Source organism: Ptychodera flava, chromosome 19, assembly GCF_041260155.1.
Source record: "Ptychodera flava strain L36383 chromosome 19, AS_Pfla_20210202, whole genome shotgun sequence".
NCBI lineage: Eukaryota > Metazoa > Hemichordata > Enteropneusta > Ptychoderidae > Ptychodera > Ptychodera flava.
In genome coordinates, this window is record NC_091946.1 from 36480103 (window position 1) to 36497375 (window position 17273).

Consider the following 17273-nt stretch of genomic DNA (forward strand, 5'->3'; position numbering starts at 1 on the left):
GGAATGTTGTGACAATTGTCCACTTTTTCCAAGCCCCTGAGTATTGATTTTTCTCATGAAACAAGGTGGACAGTGAATGTCAGAAAGTTGCAGTGAGCTGAAAAGGTCAAGTCTTCTTTGTGTTTTGGCACGTGCTCCTTGTGCCGTTGTCATTCCAGGAAGTGTCCCCCTGAGTCAGTGTTTCAGTTCTTTAAACATCCACCCAGCTCCACTCACCATACGGTGATCTTCGCCTCCATCTCCAGGTCATCTAGATAAGAAGTTTACAATTTCTGACCGTCCGTCCATCCGAGTAGGTTTTTGTGTCAGCCAAGCACTTGGCAAACAGAATGGTTCTATAACATCCATTCTTCTGCATAAATTGGCCCCAACTTTCTTTTGTTCTGGACTCATTGTCTACTTTCAACTGGCTAATTACATTTGAGCAGCAAGCTTCAGACAAAAGCTTGATAATTCTCTTCATGACACGTGCATGTCTGCCGCCCGATTTCTTTTTCAGTCCAAATTGTAAGTCATTCATCTGACAACCTGTAGCTACTCAGCTGTTATGAAATTGCTGCTATGTCCTTCTTTTCCTTGCTTCGTTTTCTAAACGTAAGATTTTTTTTCCGTGTGTGAAATTACGAAGTTCCCTGAAAACGGGCGTTTTTGGGTTTCTGGATATCCGGGTCCAAAGGAAGCGTAGGTGACTGTCACAACAGTATTTTCCTGCGTTATAAATTTGTAACTACAAGAATTGAACCAAGTCAACAGAACACCAAGACCAAAACAAACAAACTACAGGCTTGAGGAGAAAACTCACATTACACCAAAGAAAGAGAACCTTCCTTTTGTTCTGTGTTGCATAATTCCAAGACAGTCTACAAGATACTGCATAATGTCAACAAACTCCTAATAACCTTGGGTCAGAAATAATCTGACATATCTGACCAGAGGATTGATGTGTTACCTGCCCCTGTCAGGACCTCCAACAACAAACCCTCATGGTTAGTACTTGTAAGTCGTTGGAGGGGGTAGCCTTCCATTTCTTTCACTTTTTACAGTATTATAATAGAGGAAAACTTGGTAACAGTTATCTGAATTTTCTGACATAAGCTTCAAACAGCATTGTGATGATCTTGATTTTGAATTTTTTTTCCCTGACATGTACAAAAATTGCTTTGCTATATGGGAAATACATACCACTTGATCATTTTTTTGCAAATTTTGAATTTTTTGAAGGTGCTATTGACAACTCACAAGATTTAGTGGTATGATCACTGAATTTTTGAGTTTAATAATTATGCTCTCGCCATCGGAATTCCCCTGTATTTGAAATTTTGACTAAATTTGACCTTGATGACATCACTCAGGTCACAATTAAACTCAAAGAAATTTTTGTTGTTTAAGCTTTCAGCCAAAAAGTATTTAACTCAAATTGATGTACATCTTTGTGATAAATTTCATCTGAAATAATTAATTTCTATTTCATTTATTACTTATAAATTATAATTATTTCAGTCATATGTTTGTATATAGGATTTATTTGAGTTCTGAATTGACTTTTAAGACGAGACAAATTAGGATTTTTAAAAGTTTTCAAATACCCTCATGGGTCTCAAAAAATTATCTTGGTGAACAAAAACTGCAGTGTGGCACCAAATACAGGCTACTAAATACTAATAATTTCAGATTTGGCTTTGAAAAAATTCTGATCTGGTTGAGGGAGGGCAAAAGACAAATCTTGAAGAGTCAGTTATGAATGTTCTTGGTCACACTTGCAGTTGCGGACTGTGACTTGGTACCCTTTCAGTATTGGTGAGAGACCAGATCTCTGTCAGATATATCTGTACACTAATGTTGTGTTTTAATTTGATTTAAACTTACATTTCAACAGAAAACAAAGACAGCAACACCTCTGTAATCCTCTTATCTCCTAAAACACACTCAGCTCCTTAGATCAAACACCATAGCTTTCAGTGTGTAGACAGTGTGTGCAAGGGTGTCAGTAGATTGGGCCTTGTCGCTTTGCTTTTCTCAGGCGTACGCAGCAGTTATTGACTGGACATCACATTCACTCCACAATCTACACGACAGTCTGAGTATATTGCTTCAGTTGGCTATTTTGATATTTATATGCTCACAGACTGCTGACAAGTCTAGCCCTTTCACCACCATGGTTTGTCCCAAATCCATTGTTTTCTATGATAAAGTTGGACCTGTATACAGGGAACTGGGGGTGAAAGGGCTAGGGTAAGGGTGCAAAATTGTCTTCCTTTGATGGTTACATACAATCAACATGTACCTAACAGTTGGCAGCTACCATCACTGCTGATCGAAGGAACTCTTTTATTTTAACCACTGACTCATGTCATGTTTATGGGATAATATTTCCAGCCATTGGTCTCCACTCAAAGCATGTTATTTCAGCCAGGCAGCTTGTTGGTTAAACTTCTGTTTCAGTTAATTGTTGATTTTGCATGAAAATGCTTCAAGTGGATGAATATTTTATAAGTTTGCAAAAGCTGTGGAATACATACATTCCCCCGTCTACTTTGGTGTACACACACACAACAGAATATTCATATTCAGGTTGCAGAAAACATCCTGAGAAAAGGCTGGTTTCGCTCACAAAGGGTGAGAGAGCTTTCTTACAGCCATAATAAAACGCGAAATTCACAATCAATGCAAACAATACTATCTTCATGCAAATGAAGACACCAAACCTACAGCAAGCTGGATTGTGAAAAGAAACAATAGATCGTACACCTCTATTGACAACATTGATTTCCGCCCACACTCATGGTATGTGTAGCAATCTATTGCCGCAAAAATACACCTGAAGGGCTATAAGGTATTGAATCTTTAATTTTGGCAATGTTTAATCATGCATTTCATAAGCCACAAATAAACTAGTGTGTGTGTTGACAGGTTACCAAAACATTCACAAAATCAGAAATTTGGACAATTGTTATAAGTAGTCTGCAATGCAACAAAGTCGTGTTTCTGTCATGGAGAGTCGTTTGCAAGCGTCCCAGCTTCAAAGAATTTGGCGTCCCTTTTCTGGACATGTCGCTACAGGTCCCGGCATAGTTTCATGTCAGTGCAGACGCATATAGGTCACACGAAATCAAGGGTCACGTCTGACCGGTTCATGTGTGGGCTGTCAGCTTTCTGCCAAACTGACCATTGACACTCCCCGCGGCCGCCGCCTTTCTGTTTCGATCACAAACTGCAAATGCCCAGTTCAGAACCCCAGTTCAGAATGGAGGACAGAATAATTGGAAATGGGTTTGCAGTAAAATACATGAGGTGGGATGTGAGACTGACAGTTATGTAATTATATATTTTTCGAAAAATGTCCCTGTGTAACTTTCTAAGTATTTCAATAACATGATAAAATGCCAAAGGAACTTTGTACTGCTGATTTACATTGTAGTGAGACAACTATAATTAAACAGCTGCCAGCCAACTTGTCCATCTCTTTACATGGTGGGATTGTTTTCACAAAGTAACGCCCACTGCTTCAGTGTTGGCTATCTGATAACAATCAAAACACCATACCACAGTTACAAAGCCCTTACCTGTACCTATCTCTGCTGCCGAGAATACCCTTTCCACACACAAAAGTTCGGCTCTGAACAATAAAGGGTGTTCTTGATTTTTGGTTGAGTTGCACAATAATCTGATTTGGTCTCCTAGTTCTCCCAATACCTGCTATAAATCCTCTCTCTTCTTACGAATCATCAAAGTCAAAAAGCCACCTCTTGTCAGATAAATGTGGAAGACAATATTCCATATGATGGATCATTTTCCAAAACACCTCTTGTATTTAGGTGAACAAATTCATCAAAAAGATTAAAGTAAGACAAGATTACAGTGCTGCTAAGTTAGTAGAAAATTTAACCAAGAAATTTAGGGGGAATAATGAGAGTGCATGCAAGTTTGTTCATTGGGCGCTGATGGCTAATTAGTGGTATGGATCGTAATTTACAATAAACATTTGTCTGAAATTTTACAGCAATCCAAAAGACATTCTACTGAAAAATGAGCATTCTATCTATGCAAACCACTGTGATTTGCTATATTTTGAGAAGAGCTCTCCAAGGGTAGCCAAGCATTATATTTATAGACACATCACCTAAAGTAACCCAGCTGGACATCTTAACCCTTTCATCACCATGGTTTGTCCCAAATTCATTGTTTTCTATGGTAAAGTTGGACCTGTATACAGGGAACTGGGGGTGAAAGGGTTAAAGAATCGTGATTTTAACATTTGACTCATCAAGCAGGATTAGGTCTGTCAACTTTCCTGTGTTTTTATTTTGACATGCCCCCCATCTCACCCCACCCCCAACCCCCCTTCAACCGCATTTGCATCTTCTCAGGTTTAGTCTACCCACTGAAGACAAGACGGACGAAGTGAGTCAACAGACCCACATGGTGTATAGTGGTGGTGGTGGTGGTGTTGGCGTTTATTGAAATACTGATTACAAGTCGGGTGGTCCCCGGATTTGATTTGTATATCCTGATGCAGGCACTTTCTATTATCTCAGCACAACAAAGATCATTAACATCATTAGTAGGCTGCAGGCTTTGTTTCACAAGCTGATGTGCATGTCCTGAGGGAAATGTGCTGGCGTTGTTGTTGACGAGGAGATAACTCCCAAGTCCAGTTGATCTTATAATTAGCAGCAAAACTCTGTGTAGTATGTGATTTTTTTTGCTCCAAGAACAACAGGTATCTTTTATATAGGCAGTTTCTAACCTTAAATCATTTTGCATGTTTTCTTTGCAGCTGTTACACAAAAGAACAACTTCACTAATACTTTCATCACAGGTTTTTGTTGTTGGTACTACAACTAACAAAATACAGCTTTGTTTTTACCTTTTCAGAAAGCTGTGTTGTTGACCTATTTGTCACCAGATGAACACAGCAAAATTAGTAATACTTGTTTGACAGTGTGACTATCATGAAAGTTGGCCAGTTTCTCAGCAAAGTAATGTCTATCTCAGCTTACCAAGCATGTATTCTTTCTCTGTCATTCTTTCAGGGCGATTCGTGCTTTCCAGCAGGTTCTTTACACAGATCCCAGCTTTAGTCGTGCCAATGAAGTTCATCTGCGTCTTGGGTTGATGTTCAAGGTCAATTCTGACTATGAACCAAGTCTGAAGCATTTCCAGTTAGCTCACAGAGATTCAAGTCGCTGTACTTTAACAAAATTAGAAAGTAAGTTGACAGTTTTCCAGTCAGATTCACACACCAGTTGAGACTATAGTCATTGTGCTGGTGAAGCTAACAGTTGAACATGTTAACCCTTCAAGTGCTGTAATTTTTCCCACCAAAATTTTAGTACCACATTTTACCAATTTTCATGAATTTTCTGAATTTTTTTGATAATATTAGACCAAATGGACATCACATTTTATAGGCTTCAGATTTTTATCAAAATTTTGGCAAAAATTGGAAAAAAAGTGACTTGGGTATATTTTAATAAAGCCTACAAAAATTGACTTTGGTGCTCAAAGGGTTAATACAGAGTTGTTCACTGATCTAGCTTTGTCACTAAATCTTGCATGGTGTGTTTCATTAGAACTGCTGTGCAGAATGTCATACTTGTTTTCTGTACAAAGGCATGGTTGCAGTTTGCACTTCCCACCATCCACATGTCATCTTTGTTGTACCAGTTATAACATAAACTGTAGCAAAACGCAGTTTTCATCATTCTTGTACAGTTGACTTCTGAAATTCCAGTCATAACTTTGGGACTAGTCCTTTGCGCTGTCACATCAATGACTGGTGGAGTCGTGATTTAATTTGACTCAGCTGACAGTAGAAAAGTCAAATCATGTTATGCAAACTGCTGACAATCATCACTGTATACTGACGTCATATGTGGATGTGGTGTCAGACTCTGAATTTTCAAAGAAATAATTTGATGCAGAAGAGGAAGTGATGTTTTATGCCCACGTGTCAGTTTGTTTTAGGATGGGAAGTCAGTGAAATTTTGATGCAAAAAATTTACTTTTAGAGGAAGTGAGTCGTAATGTTGATGCAATTGTGGCTTGCAATAATTTAACTGACATTGGTGACACAACATTTCTTTCTGAATAACCATAACTTCTGTTTTGGACTAGTTTCAGTTTTGATTCACCAGAATTTTAAATCATTTATTCAAGTCGAACACAGTGATTAGCCCCTGACTGCCAAAGTCAATTTTGTTGCCTTCATGAAATATAATGCAGACAAGTTTTCTCATTTTCAGACGATTTTTCAGAATTTCTCCAAAATTTATATAAAAATCGCTGCAAATAAAACATTATGGCTATTTGGTCCAAAATTGTGAAAAAAATTACAGACAAATTCAAAGAAAGTGCAAAACCAATGCATAAAAATTTTGATGGGAAAATTTACAGCACTATCAAAGGGTTAATTGTACGACAGTATTTGAAAGGCTGCCAAGGAAGTGGTCACAAAGCGACAATAATTATTCAACTATTGACATGTATGTTCACAGACAGTTTTCTTCCTTTTTTTCCAGTCAAATTCCACATAGCTCATTTATATGAAATTCAGGTAAGATGAAATTCCATGCTATGAATTCCATTGTTTGCCTCTCCTTCAAAGTTTCATTTTTTTGAACCAGCAACACCTCAAATAATTTAAGTCAAAGTAAAAGAGTGCAGAATTATAAACTAAGTGTTACTCTGCAAATAGACACCAAGTGGTAGACAACAATGACACTATGATAGATGGCATGTGAATTGCAATTGAACTTGGAAGTTGGATGCCCTGCCTCCTTGATTATTTTTGCTTAGGTTTTAGAAGATAGGTAAATGATGCTGGAACCTGGTGTAATTTTCTGTTGTCATTTAATATAATTACATTGATGTTGTACATGGAACCCCTGTAACATGACTTTGGAACCAAAGTAAAATTTACCTTGTTCAGGCCAGAACAAAAACACTGATCATCTGTAAAATATGGTCTGACTTTTCTGAACCCCACTTGACTAGCTTTGAGTTAGAGGATGTGTAAGTGTTACTCTGGTTTTAAATTTGAGTTGCCCTGAAATGTTCATCTCTGGCAAGAAAATCAGTGTTTTCATCGCTTTGCTTTATTTGGTCTTTCACTGTGAAATAACTTTTTCTTATTTATTTGCTACCAGGGGAAACACAAAGCTGCAAAAGAAGCGTATGAACAACTTATAGAGACCCCGTCACTTCCAACAACCATCAAAGCAAATACTCTGAGGCAATTAGGTAAGTCTCTTCCCAAAAATAAGGTATCGCTTTGTGTTGCGATGATAGTAATAAACAACAAATCATAGTCACGTGGTCATTTGGGATGCAAACGCATTAAATCGCCCAAAGTTATGGTATTGTTGAAGCAAACAAGTTTCATTCGTTCAGACACGGACGCCGACAAATGACAGAAGTGTAACTTTTCTCATATTTTCATGTGCTTCTTTCCTGTTTGAAGAAACCATTTTATTGTTCCACTCCAAAATCACATCAAAATACCCAGCATTCAATTCACCAACTGTCTGTGTATGTGAGCAATGTCCAAAACCATTGATGACGGCGGAATTTCAGTCATTCATATCAAAAGTCATGGATAATGTCTCCTTAACACAAAAGATACATCACAAAGAAGTTTGGCAATTATTTGTTCAAAGTGTGAGTCTTGAATTGCTCATTTTATGAACAATAATTGTGTTACACTTTGGTATTATCATGCCCCCAGTTAAAGATAGGGGACTTGATCCCAGGAATCATGTGTGTTCTAGTCTGTAATAGGATTATGGAGGTGTCATAGCCTTTTGTCTTCCATTGAAATTGTAATCTAGTGAGTAAATTTCCTGGCAAGACAATCTGACGCCTGACACAGGCCTTTAAAGAGATATAAAGCTCAACCAAATTAAAGAAAGCGCAGATCTGGAAAGACCACCTGAGTGATGTTAGTGCAGCCTTCCAAAACAAGAAATTTAGTCTAGAACTGTGCACGCATGAATCAGTGCATTCTTATTGGTTGTCTGTTAGGATATCGACCAATGATTTTGCATGTACCATTCAGTCTAGTCTTAAACACCAATCACCTCACATGTACCTTTCAAGGTTGGTTGCACCATACGTCAGAACAGTTAGGGGAGAAGACAGCGCGGGAAGCATATGCAATCCAGTGTCTCTTGAAGTCTATAGAAGCTGATGCAAACAGCGGACAATCCTGGTATTTTCTTGGACGGTGCTATTCTTGTGTTGGCAAAGTTCATGATGCCTTTGTATCGTACAGACATTCCATTGACAAATCAGAGGCCAGCGCTGATACCTGGTGCTCTATAGGGTAAGTTACATTGGACAAAGTAGGATGTGAAATTTGATGTTGTTTGAACCCCATTGCAAATATGTGATATGTCAGCTTACCAGTAGTAATGGTGTACACTTTCATTCGTAAATGTTCTTAACCCTTTGAGCGCCAAAGTCAATTTTTGTATCTATAAAATGTACCTCGGTCAAATTTTATTTTTGCCAAATTTTTGATGAAAAACTGTATCCAATGAAATGTGATGTCCGTTGTGTCCAAAATTATCAAAAGAAATTACTGAAAAATTCATAAAAATTGGTAAAATGTTGCACTAACATTTTGATGGGATAGATCACAGCACTCAAAAGGTTAAGAGACAGTAAAGCTTTTTCCCTTTAAACATAAAGTTTATCAATTTTGTGTGGTGTGGAAAATGAGGTACATTTTCGGCATTGTGAATTGTTTTGAAGAAAGTACTACATAGACACAGAAGAGGGAATACAGATGACATAATTTCCAATATCAACAAGACATATAGGTTGAAGAGCTAACAAGTGCTCAGAAAACCTGCAAATGTCAATACAGTTTTACACCGTACCATGAATTGACATATTTTTTTGTGAAGTAATATTTGACTATGTCAAGGCACTTCACAAAGACAACAAAAATAGGACAAGAAATTACCTCATTTGAAGGAGTTAGTGCCATCATATTTTGGCATTTTTCAATTATATTGACCAAATTTGTCATGATTTCTGACCACTTTTACAAAACCAGAAGAAAGCCAACTCACAATTACAACATGAAAATACTGAATGCAATGTGTTACATACCTGTCATCATGTACATACAAGAAAATTATTGAAGTGTCTGTGCTTCGTGACAAAGGCAAGAGTTGGCGTGGGCGATTACTCAGCATTTCTGTCACTTAATTGACTTTGATAATAAATCACAGCTCTGATGTAAGATTATCTCTAAATGAAGCAACTTTGTCCTCTTATCCAGCAGCGTACTTTGAAATGTTGTTATGGTAACTGGACACGTTTCAAGTTGCAATGATTTGTTACTTTGCAAATTTTGAAAAGCATATCTTTAGTAGATGTTGTGTGATTTGGAAATTTATAACTTCACCGGCAATGTATCACCTTGAAGAGTAACAGTCAATGAAATGTGAATAATGTAATAATTTCAATTTAAATTTGAAACTGCACTTTTGATGTCTTTAAAAAGCTAACTCTTAGTTTCTCGAAAACTTCAAAAAAGTTACACTTTTTAAAAGCATCTATATCAAGTTTATTGCATCAATTTTTCGAACACAAATTCTGGAACAGTCTCTGTCAACCAGATCAGAATCTTTGCACAGCCTACCATAGCTGAAATTATGGTTATTTACCCTGTGGTATTTAGTGCAATGTCTCTGCTCAACTCGTTTGATTCATCACCGGCTCAAGATTATTCTTGTTGGCTTGAGAAAATTTGATGCTTTACAGAAATCAAAAGAAATTCCCAAAGTGAATGACAAAGTCAGAAATGTTGAAATTTTTAGCCACACTAATATCCAGTACACGTACAGTGATGTTACGTCACGTAAAATGAGTGAAAACCACGCAGTGAAGTCTAGCTGATTGGTTTTAACATGAAGGATTTCAATAGTTTGTAAATATTCTGTAAATCATTTCAAATTTAGTAGAAATGAAACAATAATTTTGACCTTTGCGTTTTGTTTGGCTTTGCAGCGTTCTCTATCAGCAGCAGAACCAGCCTATGGACGCATTGCAGGCTTATATATGTGCAGTACAACTTGACCGATCCCACGTTGCCGCTTGGACAGATCTCGGTATCCTCTACGAAGCCTGCAACCAACCAAGGTATGTCTTGGCAAACAGGAAAAAAATAGCAGTTTCTGCTGATATTGTTGTCTTGGTTACGGCACGCATCTGACACTTCCTCAAAGGCCCTTGCAAAGTTTTTTTACAGCGTTGACGCAGTCACTGTTATGAGAAGTTACTTCCCAGAAATGGAATGAGATTGTGAAATATTAACAATTCATCATAAATTTCTGCCAAACTGACATGAGCTACCCATGAAATAAGGGAAAAGAAACACTCATCTGTGAACAGTTTCATTTCACTGTTATGGTATAGTTTTTATAGAGCCTTGCTAATTTATTTCATGACAGGGCTTATTACACAAATGGACAGGTCTGTGAGAACCAGGCACTTGTGCATTTGTCAGTGACAAACGTTTCGATGAACCAGAAATGAAACTAACATCATTTCATGTAAAGTAAAAATTAATTAATTATTTTTGGACCGTTTTTTCACAGAGACGCACTTACGTGCTACATTAACGCCTCAAAGAACAAGAACTGTGCTCCAGCTCTGTCATCGAGGATAAAAGTATTACAGTCACAAATGAGTGCTGTATCATCAGCTAACCATCAAAACAAGTAAGCATTGCCCCGGTAGTAAAGACACCCACGTAACTCCATCTCTTCTACACTTCATACATGTACCAGGCACTTTGATATATGATAGACTGTCAATCATACAGCGTAGTAGTTTGTAATGTGCTGTCAAAAAAAAAATGTGTTTTATGGTTCAGAATTAAGGAAATAAACAAATTGAAATCTGCCACTGCTGACAAATGAGAAATTCACATCAGTATTTCCTCATGAATTGAAATTCACAACTTCACAACAGCAGACTACAGAAAGAGAAAGAAGAACACAAGGATATATGATCATGCTTTATGAGCTGAATAGAAATTTATAGGATTTGGACTGGTGGACTTCTAAAACAGAAGTCAGCTGTGCCTTAAAAGTTCTATGACCCTTGAAGCGGAGACTCAGTTTGACCCTGCATTCATTCAGAGGTTTCAAGTGTGTTTACCATGAAATGACAGTCTTATTTGATTTGCTGTTTTGACACAAATGTATTCTCACAATCTGTTGTTGGACTTGCATGCCAGAAACAGTGGCATTGGCCTTGACAGTGCTAAGTACAAGGATAGTTTATGTAGCTGTGTGAAATCTGGCCCAGTTGCTGATCAAAATCAGTCAAAAACTGTAAGCGTTAAATGATTTAACCATAGTTTAATAACTCACACCTGTTAGACCACACCTAAGGAAATTAGAAACGGCGACATCTCTCTGTCTGACCTTAAAGTGACATTATGGCTGTACTTTATTTGTTTACAAAGTGGAGCTCCACCTAAAGCGTGATGTCCCAGTTTGACTGGGTCAGGCGTACAGGTCAAGATTACCAGGGAGCCAGTTACCTAGAAAAACATTCTTTTTTGTCCAAACGCAGAGCTTTGGCCATAATGTTGAAAATAAAACCATAAAACCATGCTCATACAGTGTTGAAAAGCTAACCAAGTGCCTGATGTAATTTACTTTATGTCTCTTCCCCCTAGCCCTGGGACTTTGCAATCAAGTGTGCATGTGAAGTCTAGTCCACCTCATCACTTTCTTTTCAGCTTTGTTTTTCCACCGTGAAGAGTTCAATGCAGACATTACAATTACTCTGTCTGGTTTACGAAATGAGGTCAAGGTCAGAGTCTGGAGATTTTGACCAGCTCTGATTTTCACTGGTTATTTCAAGGTGACCTCACAGGAAAATTCTCCTAACTCAAGCTGTGTTGTTCTTCTCTTGGCCTCTGTCAGGAGGAAAATTTATTAGTCTGTACAGCTTTTGTGGTGAGTGACTAACTGTCCCTTGCAGTGCCTTTGTAAAGGTGTCACTAGGAATTCAATTGAAAGCATTACCTCCCCTGTAGTTTTTGTGGTATTTCAGGTGACAGAGTTTTACAAATTACTCAACCTGAAAGGAATATGTCATAAAAAAAATGTGTACTTTCTGCAAAGTATTTCCTGTTTCTATGTCCAGCAACGTAAATTTGCATATTTTTTTTCTCTTAACAGACCAAAAATGCTGCCCAGTATTGAGGAAGCATGGAGTCTTCCAATCCCAGCTGAGCTGACATCACGGCAGGGGGCTCCAGGAACCCCTCAGCAGGTCAGTAAATTGCACAGTGCATATCGGAGGGAGGGGAGACACAAAGATCATGAAACTGTTATGGCGCCCTCAGTGGCAGTATCAATGAAACTCTAGAGGGCGCTATAGCTACTGCTGCAATGACTAGCAAATGGACATTTAGTTAGAAGCTTTCAATCCTTTAGGGCTTGCTAAATATCCTTACTGTATTTGTCTCTCTCAATGAGTGATGTCACTGGCCCCCTTAGAAGGCCTTGCTGATTCGAATAAGTAGTTTTCAGCAAAATAACTCAAGTGTGCCAAGAGTATGTTTACTGTCACACTCACTTTGTTGTTAGCTCAGGAGACCAAAAGAGCTCAGGGCAAAATGTATAGGTATGGGGTGTTTGTGTGTGTGTGTATGTATGTGTCAGTGTGCACATAGACTCTGAACAAACATCAAAGAAATGTACTGCTTACTGCATACACTGTGACTTATAATCCCCAAGTAAGCTACGGTCTTAAAATAACATCGTGTGATAGTCAGGTGAGGCTGGTTATGAGAATGCAAAGGCGCTCTAGAGACGTGTAAGTGTCTATTTGTCTGTGGTGCAACTAGATTTTGGAAGGAAATTCACAGGGTTTTAGAATGGAAAAATCTATAATTTAGGGGAGGGCTCTCTCACTTTGTAAGCATCATTCACAACTCTACTTGTTTGTGTTCACCAGCAGGGAAAGGTGATACCACAGATGACAATGGCGAAGGGTATGCCACCTCTCCCCAGTCCTATCATGCAGAGTAGTTTACAGAATAGCCTGCAAACCCTAGGTAGCTTACAGACACCCTACATGGGTCCTGGACTGCCAAACTGCATGACTCCACAAATAATGAATGCTCAGCTCCAGCCACCGGAAGAGATAACACCTGCAAAGAAGAGGAAAGGTTCGAAGAAACAGGTATGTCATCAAGTGAGACAAATGTACCCATTAGATACAGAAAGAGTCCCTCAGACTATCAAGTGAGACAAATGTAAACATTAGATACAGGAAGAGTCCCTCGGACTATCAAGTGAGACAAATGTACACATTAGATACAGGAAGAGTCCCTCAGACTATCAAGTGAGACAAATGTACACATTAGATACAGGAAGAGTCCCTCAGACTATCAAGTGAGACAAATGTACACATTAGATACAGGAAGAGTCCCTCAGACTATCAAGTGAGACAAATGTACACAATAGATACAGGAAGAGTCCCTCAGACTATCAAGTGAGACAAATGTACACATTAGATACAGGAAGAGTCCCTCAGACTATCAAGTGAGACAAATGTACACATTAGATACAGGAAGAGTCCCTCAGACTATCAAGTGAGACAAATGTACACATTAGATACAGGAAGAGTCCCTCAGACTATCAAGTGAGACAAATGTACACATTAGATACAGGAAGAGTCCCTCAGACTATCAAGTGAGACAAATGTACACATTAGATACAGAAAGAGTCCCTCAGACTATCAAGTGAGACAAATGTACACATTAGATACAGAAAGAGTCCCTCAGACTATCAAGTGTGAAAAAGGCTTCTTTAGCATCGGAGGGTGAGGTACAATTTCACAGCGATGCGGCAAAAGTGTTTTCACTTGCATCTCACACAATCTGTTCTTACTCCAAGCTTATAATCTATATTGAGGAGCAGCCAGGAATGTTATCTTCCAGAGTAGAGCAAACTCACTATCTCTACCTGCAGTGCTGCACATTGTCAGTTACTTTGGGCATTTGAAATCAGCCACTGCACAGAGCTCCTGTGTAGAACATGTATTGTTATCCCTTGTGAATAGTTCTGATATGAAACAAAAAAGAGTTTCTGAAAGTTGCCAGAGTACTTCACAATCTCTGAACTAGTTTGTCATGGAAAATGACATTGGCTGTCAGAGGTGGACAGTGTTTGTAGATTTATTTTACTTGAACAGGAATAAATATCACATATTTTCAATTAATCCAGAACAGTATGTGTGGAGTGATAGCGAGCAGATAAAAATAATTTCATCTTAACTAATTCTCATGATTTTTTACCAACAGCAACAAACTTCCACTCCAGTTCAGTCATGGAACATGCCGCCAGCTGGATTTCCTCAACCGCAGTCACAGCCAATGTCGCCATCGTTTGCGCTGTCACAACCACAGCTGCAGTTGTTGAATAAACTGCAGCAGAATAGGCAGTCTCTCGATCCCAGAGAGCTGTTGATTCTGCAACAACTGGAACAGCAGCTCAGGATGCAGCATCAGCAGCAACAAAGCCCCTTTGGAAAAGTGGCGCAGCAACCAGGCATGCCTCAACAGATAGCTCTCCTGCAGCAAGGCGGACAGCCACAGCAGCAGCAACAGCAACAACAACAACAGCAGCAACAGTTTGTGGGAAACATGCAAAACATGTTACGGAATATACCAGGAAATAGCAATATTATGAACCAGAACATGCCTGGCGGTGCTATGAGCACTGCAGCTGCCAGTCTGCCAGGGAACATGAATATGTTGGGAAACACTGTCATGACCAGTAGTCTGTCAAATGTGCCAGGAAACATGAATATGGCTGGAAACATTAGACAGAATTTGCCGACGAGTACTGGAATGAACATGCCCGGAAATATGATGTCCAGTTTATCAGGAATACTGCAGCAATCTGGAATTTCCTCCCAATCAGGTCAGACTCTGCCGACTTTATCTGGAATTCCTAGCTGCATTAGTTCCATGCAGCCATCTCCTCAGCAAAATTTCCCGACGTCGACAAACAACAATATGCTGAATTCGCCATTTCTGTCTGCTTCGTCGTCAGTGAACAACCAGTCACAGCCCTTTTTGACAGGTACTCTGTCTGCGCCAAGGATGGTGAACCCTCCCTCCTCCATAGGGTCTCCTATGATGTCGTCTGCGGACACCACCATGGTTATGAACTTTCCTACATCAAGCTCAACGAGTATGACCACACACGGCACTCTTGGACCCATTCCACGGCTTCAAATGTCCAGTCACACGGGAAATAACGTCAATACGACTTTCAGTGGAAATGTGAACATGCCTCCTTTTGAGGCTCCGCCTCCTACGTCTATGCAAGGAACAGCTGACCGAGTAGTACCCAATGTGGACATCAGTCGGGTCCAGTCACAAGGGCCTAACATGCCTTACCAGACTCAACCGCGTAAAACAAACACCACTCTACCTCAGGCCAACGTTTTCAACAACCAAGTTGTGAATGTAATGAATCAAAATGTGAACTCAAGCATTTCTCAGGGGATCAATAGTTCCCAGTCACCCATCGGTGTCCCAAGAAGTATGCCCACTCCCCCCGCGGCAAGTTCGTCTCAAAACCCCGTCCAGACCTTCCCAAGCGGAATGGGTTTTCAAAGTGCAATGGCCGGTGACTTTGTCGCGCCCAACGTCACAGCTCCACAAAGTACAGAGATGTTGCAGAAAGTAGCCGAGTTGAACCCTCCGACGACTCCACGGAACGTGATGTCTCCGCAGGCCATTGCTGACAGCATGTTGGCACAGCTTGCTCAAAGTGAACAAAATACAGTGGGTCGAGGGAGCCAACCTATTGACAAGCAGACCCCAGCATTGAATGCTGCTCTTCATAATACCTCTGATACTAACTTTACTAAGAGTATCCCAAGTATTATCAATTCCAGCGGCAGCATTATCCCACCATGCTCATCTGATATGTTGACGTACGCTCAATCGCAACTGGAAAATACCTTCACAAACTCCACTCCAAGCCTTGCGTCATTCCTTAGTCAGACCCACCAAAAAGAAATGCCAGGCAACTTTCGCACTATTTTCGGTCATGGAGCAAAGGACTCGACTCTCGGTAACTTACCGAGCCCGATAACGTCATCCAGTTCAAATACGATGCTGACGACAAACACATTGAACTCTTCATTGGCGTCGCCCAGTAGAATACAAATTAACTTGTCATCGCCAAAGGGCGGCGAGCCGAGCCAGAATCGCGGGGTTTTCACCAAGGTAGAACATCAGGTAAATTCAGTGTCAGGAGTACAGGGACTGCTCAGTACTACCGAAACTAAACTCATGCATGAAAGAAACAACACAGAAAAGGTGAGTAGAAATCAAGTTACCCATTCAGATCTTTATCTTTCAGAAAGTTCACAAGCAGTGTGCCCTCTAACTAACAAGATTTCAAAAAACTTTTGAGTCAATTTAAAAACTTGGTTATTTTTCTTGAGTCACCATGTATTATTTCCTATTCAGCTGAAAATTTTCTTGCGTCACAGAGAATATTTTTGAGTCATGACTCAAAAATTATGCTTAGAGGGCACACTGTTCACAAGGTTCTTCTTACCTGTTCACCCCCCATTTTCGGTAAACAGGTCCCACAATCATCATTGATAATAATGGTTTTGGGCCAAACCATGGTGGTGAAAGGGTGAAAAAGCCATCATCGGGACATGACAAACTGATTTTGATGTTTTGTTATAAGAGATTTTGTATCGGCACTTTGACCAGCGTGGCGCAATAACTGAATTATTTCATCATTTAGGTGTACATGCAAAATAAATCAATACACCTGTACAAAATAAATCTAAGAAGTTTGATTGCTATATAGCTGTCATGTGTATTGGCAGCATGTATTTGAACAGAGAACCTGGCCCATTCCAGGATAAATCGTCGTCTTGCTTTCTGGTTAGCTGGCAAAGTCTCTTAACTTTAGTTTGAATACTACAAATTCATTATCACATCTTTTCTTCATATCCATACTCTTCACCTCTGAACGCGTGGGAAAACTCCCACCCTGCAGAATGGTACAACCCTATCTCAATGAAAGATAGGGATGAACCATTTGCAAGCAAATAGGTGGAAAAGCATAGTCAAACTGTAATTGTCTTCTCTTCATTCTCATAGAGACCGAGGGATATAAATTGAACATGAAAGATTTACAGACAGTGTCTTCAGCAACGATCATGTAGGGATAAAAGATAACTGTTAGAGGCTACCA

The 17273-nt window shown here is 39.4% G+C and overlaps 1 protein-coding gene across 6 annotated transcripts in view; it reads left to right on the forward strand.

The window, feature by feature from the left end:
* LOC139119432 (lysine-specific demethylase 6A-like) overlaps positions 1-17273 on the forward strand; it is a 112421-nt gene that overhangs the window by 80757 nt on the left and 14391 nt on the right. For 3 of the 6 annotated variants that reach the window (XM_070683243.1, XM_070683245.1, XM_070683246.1), the window contains 9 exons: positions 5034-5209; positions 6522-6556; positions 7149-7242; positions 8098-8323; positions 10021-10152; positions 10611-10733; positions 12210-12303; positions 12991-13218; positions 14342-16375. In XM_070683243.1, the coding sequence (XP_070539344.1) occupies positions 5034-5209; positions 6522-6556; positions 7149-7242; positions 8098-8323; positions 10021-10152; positions 10611-10733; positions 12210-12303; positions 12991-13218; positions 14342-16375 (3142 nt within the window). The remainder of the gene's footprint in view (positions 1-5033; positions 5210-6521; positions 6557-7148; positions 7243-8097; positions 8324-10020; positions 10153-10610; positions 10734-12209; positions 12304-12990; positions 13219-14341; positions 16376-17273) is intronic. The other 3 variants (XM_070683244.1, XM_070683247.1, XM_070683248.1) reach the window with 1 other exon arrangement.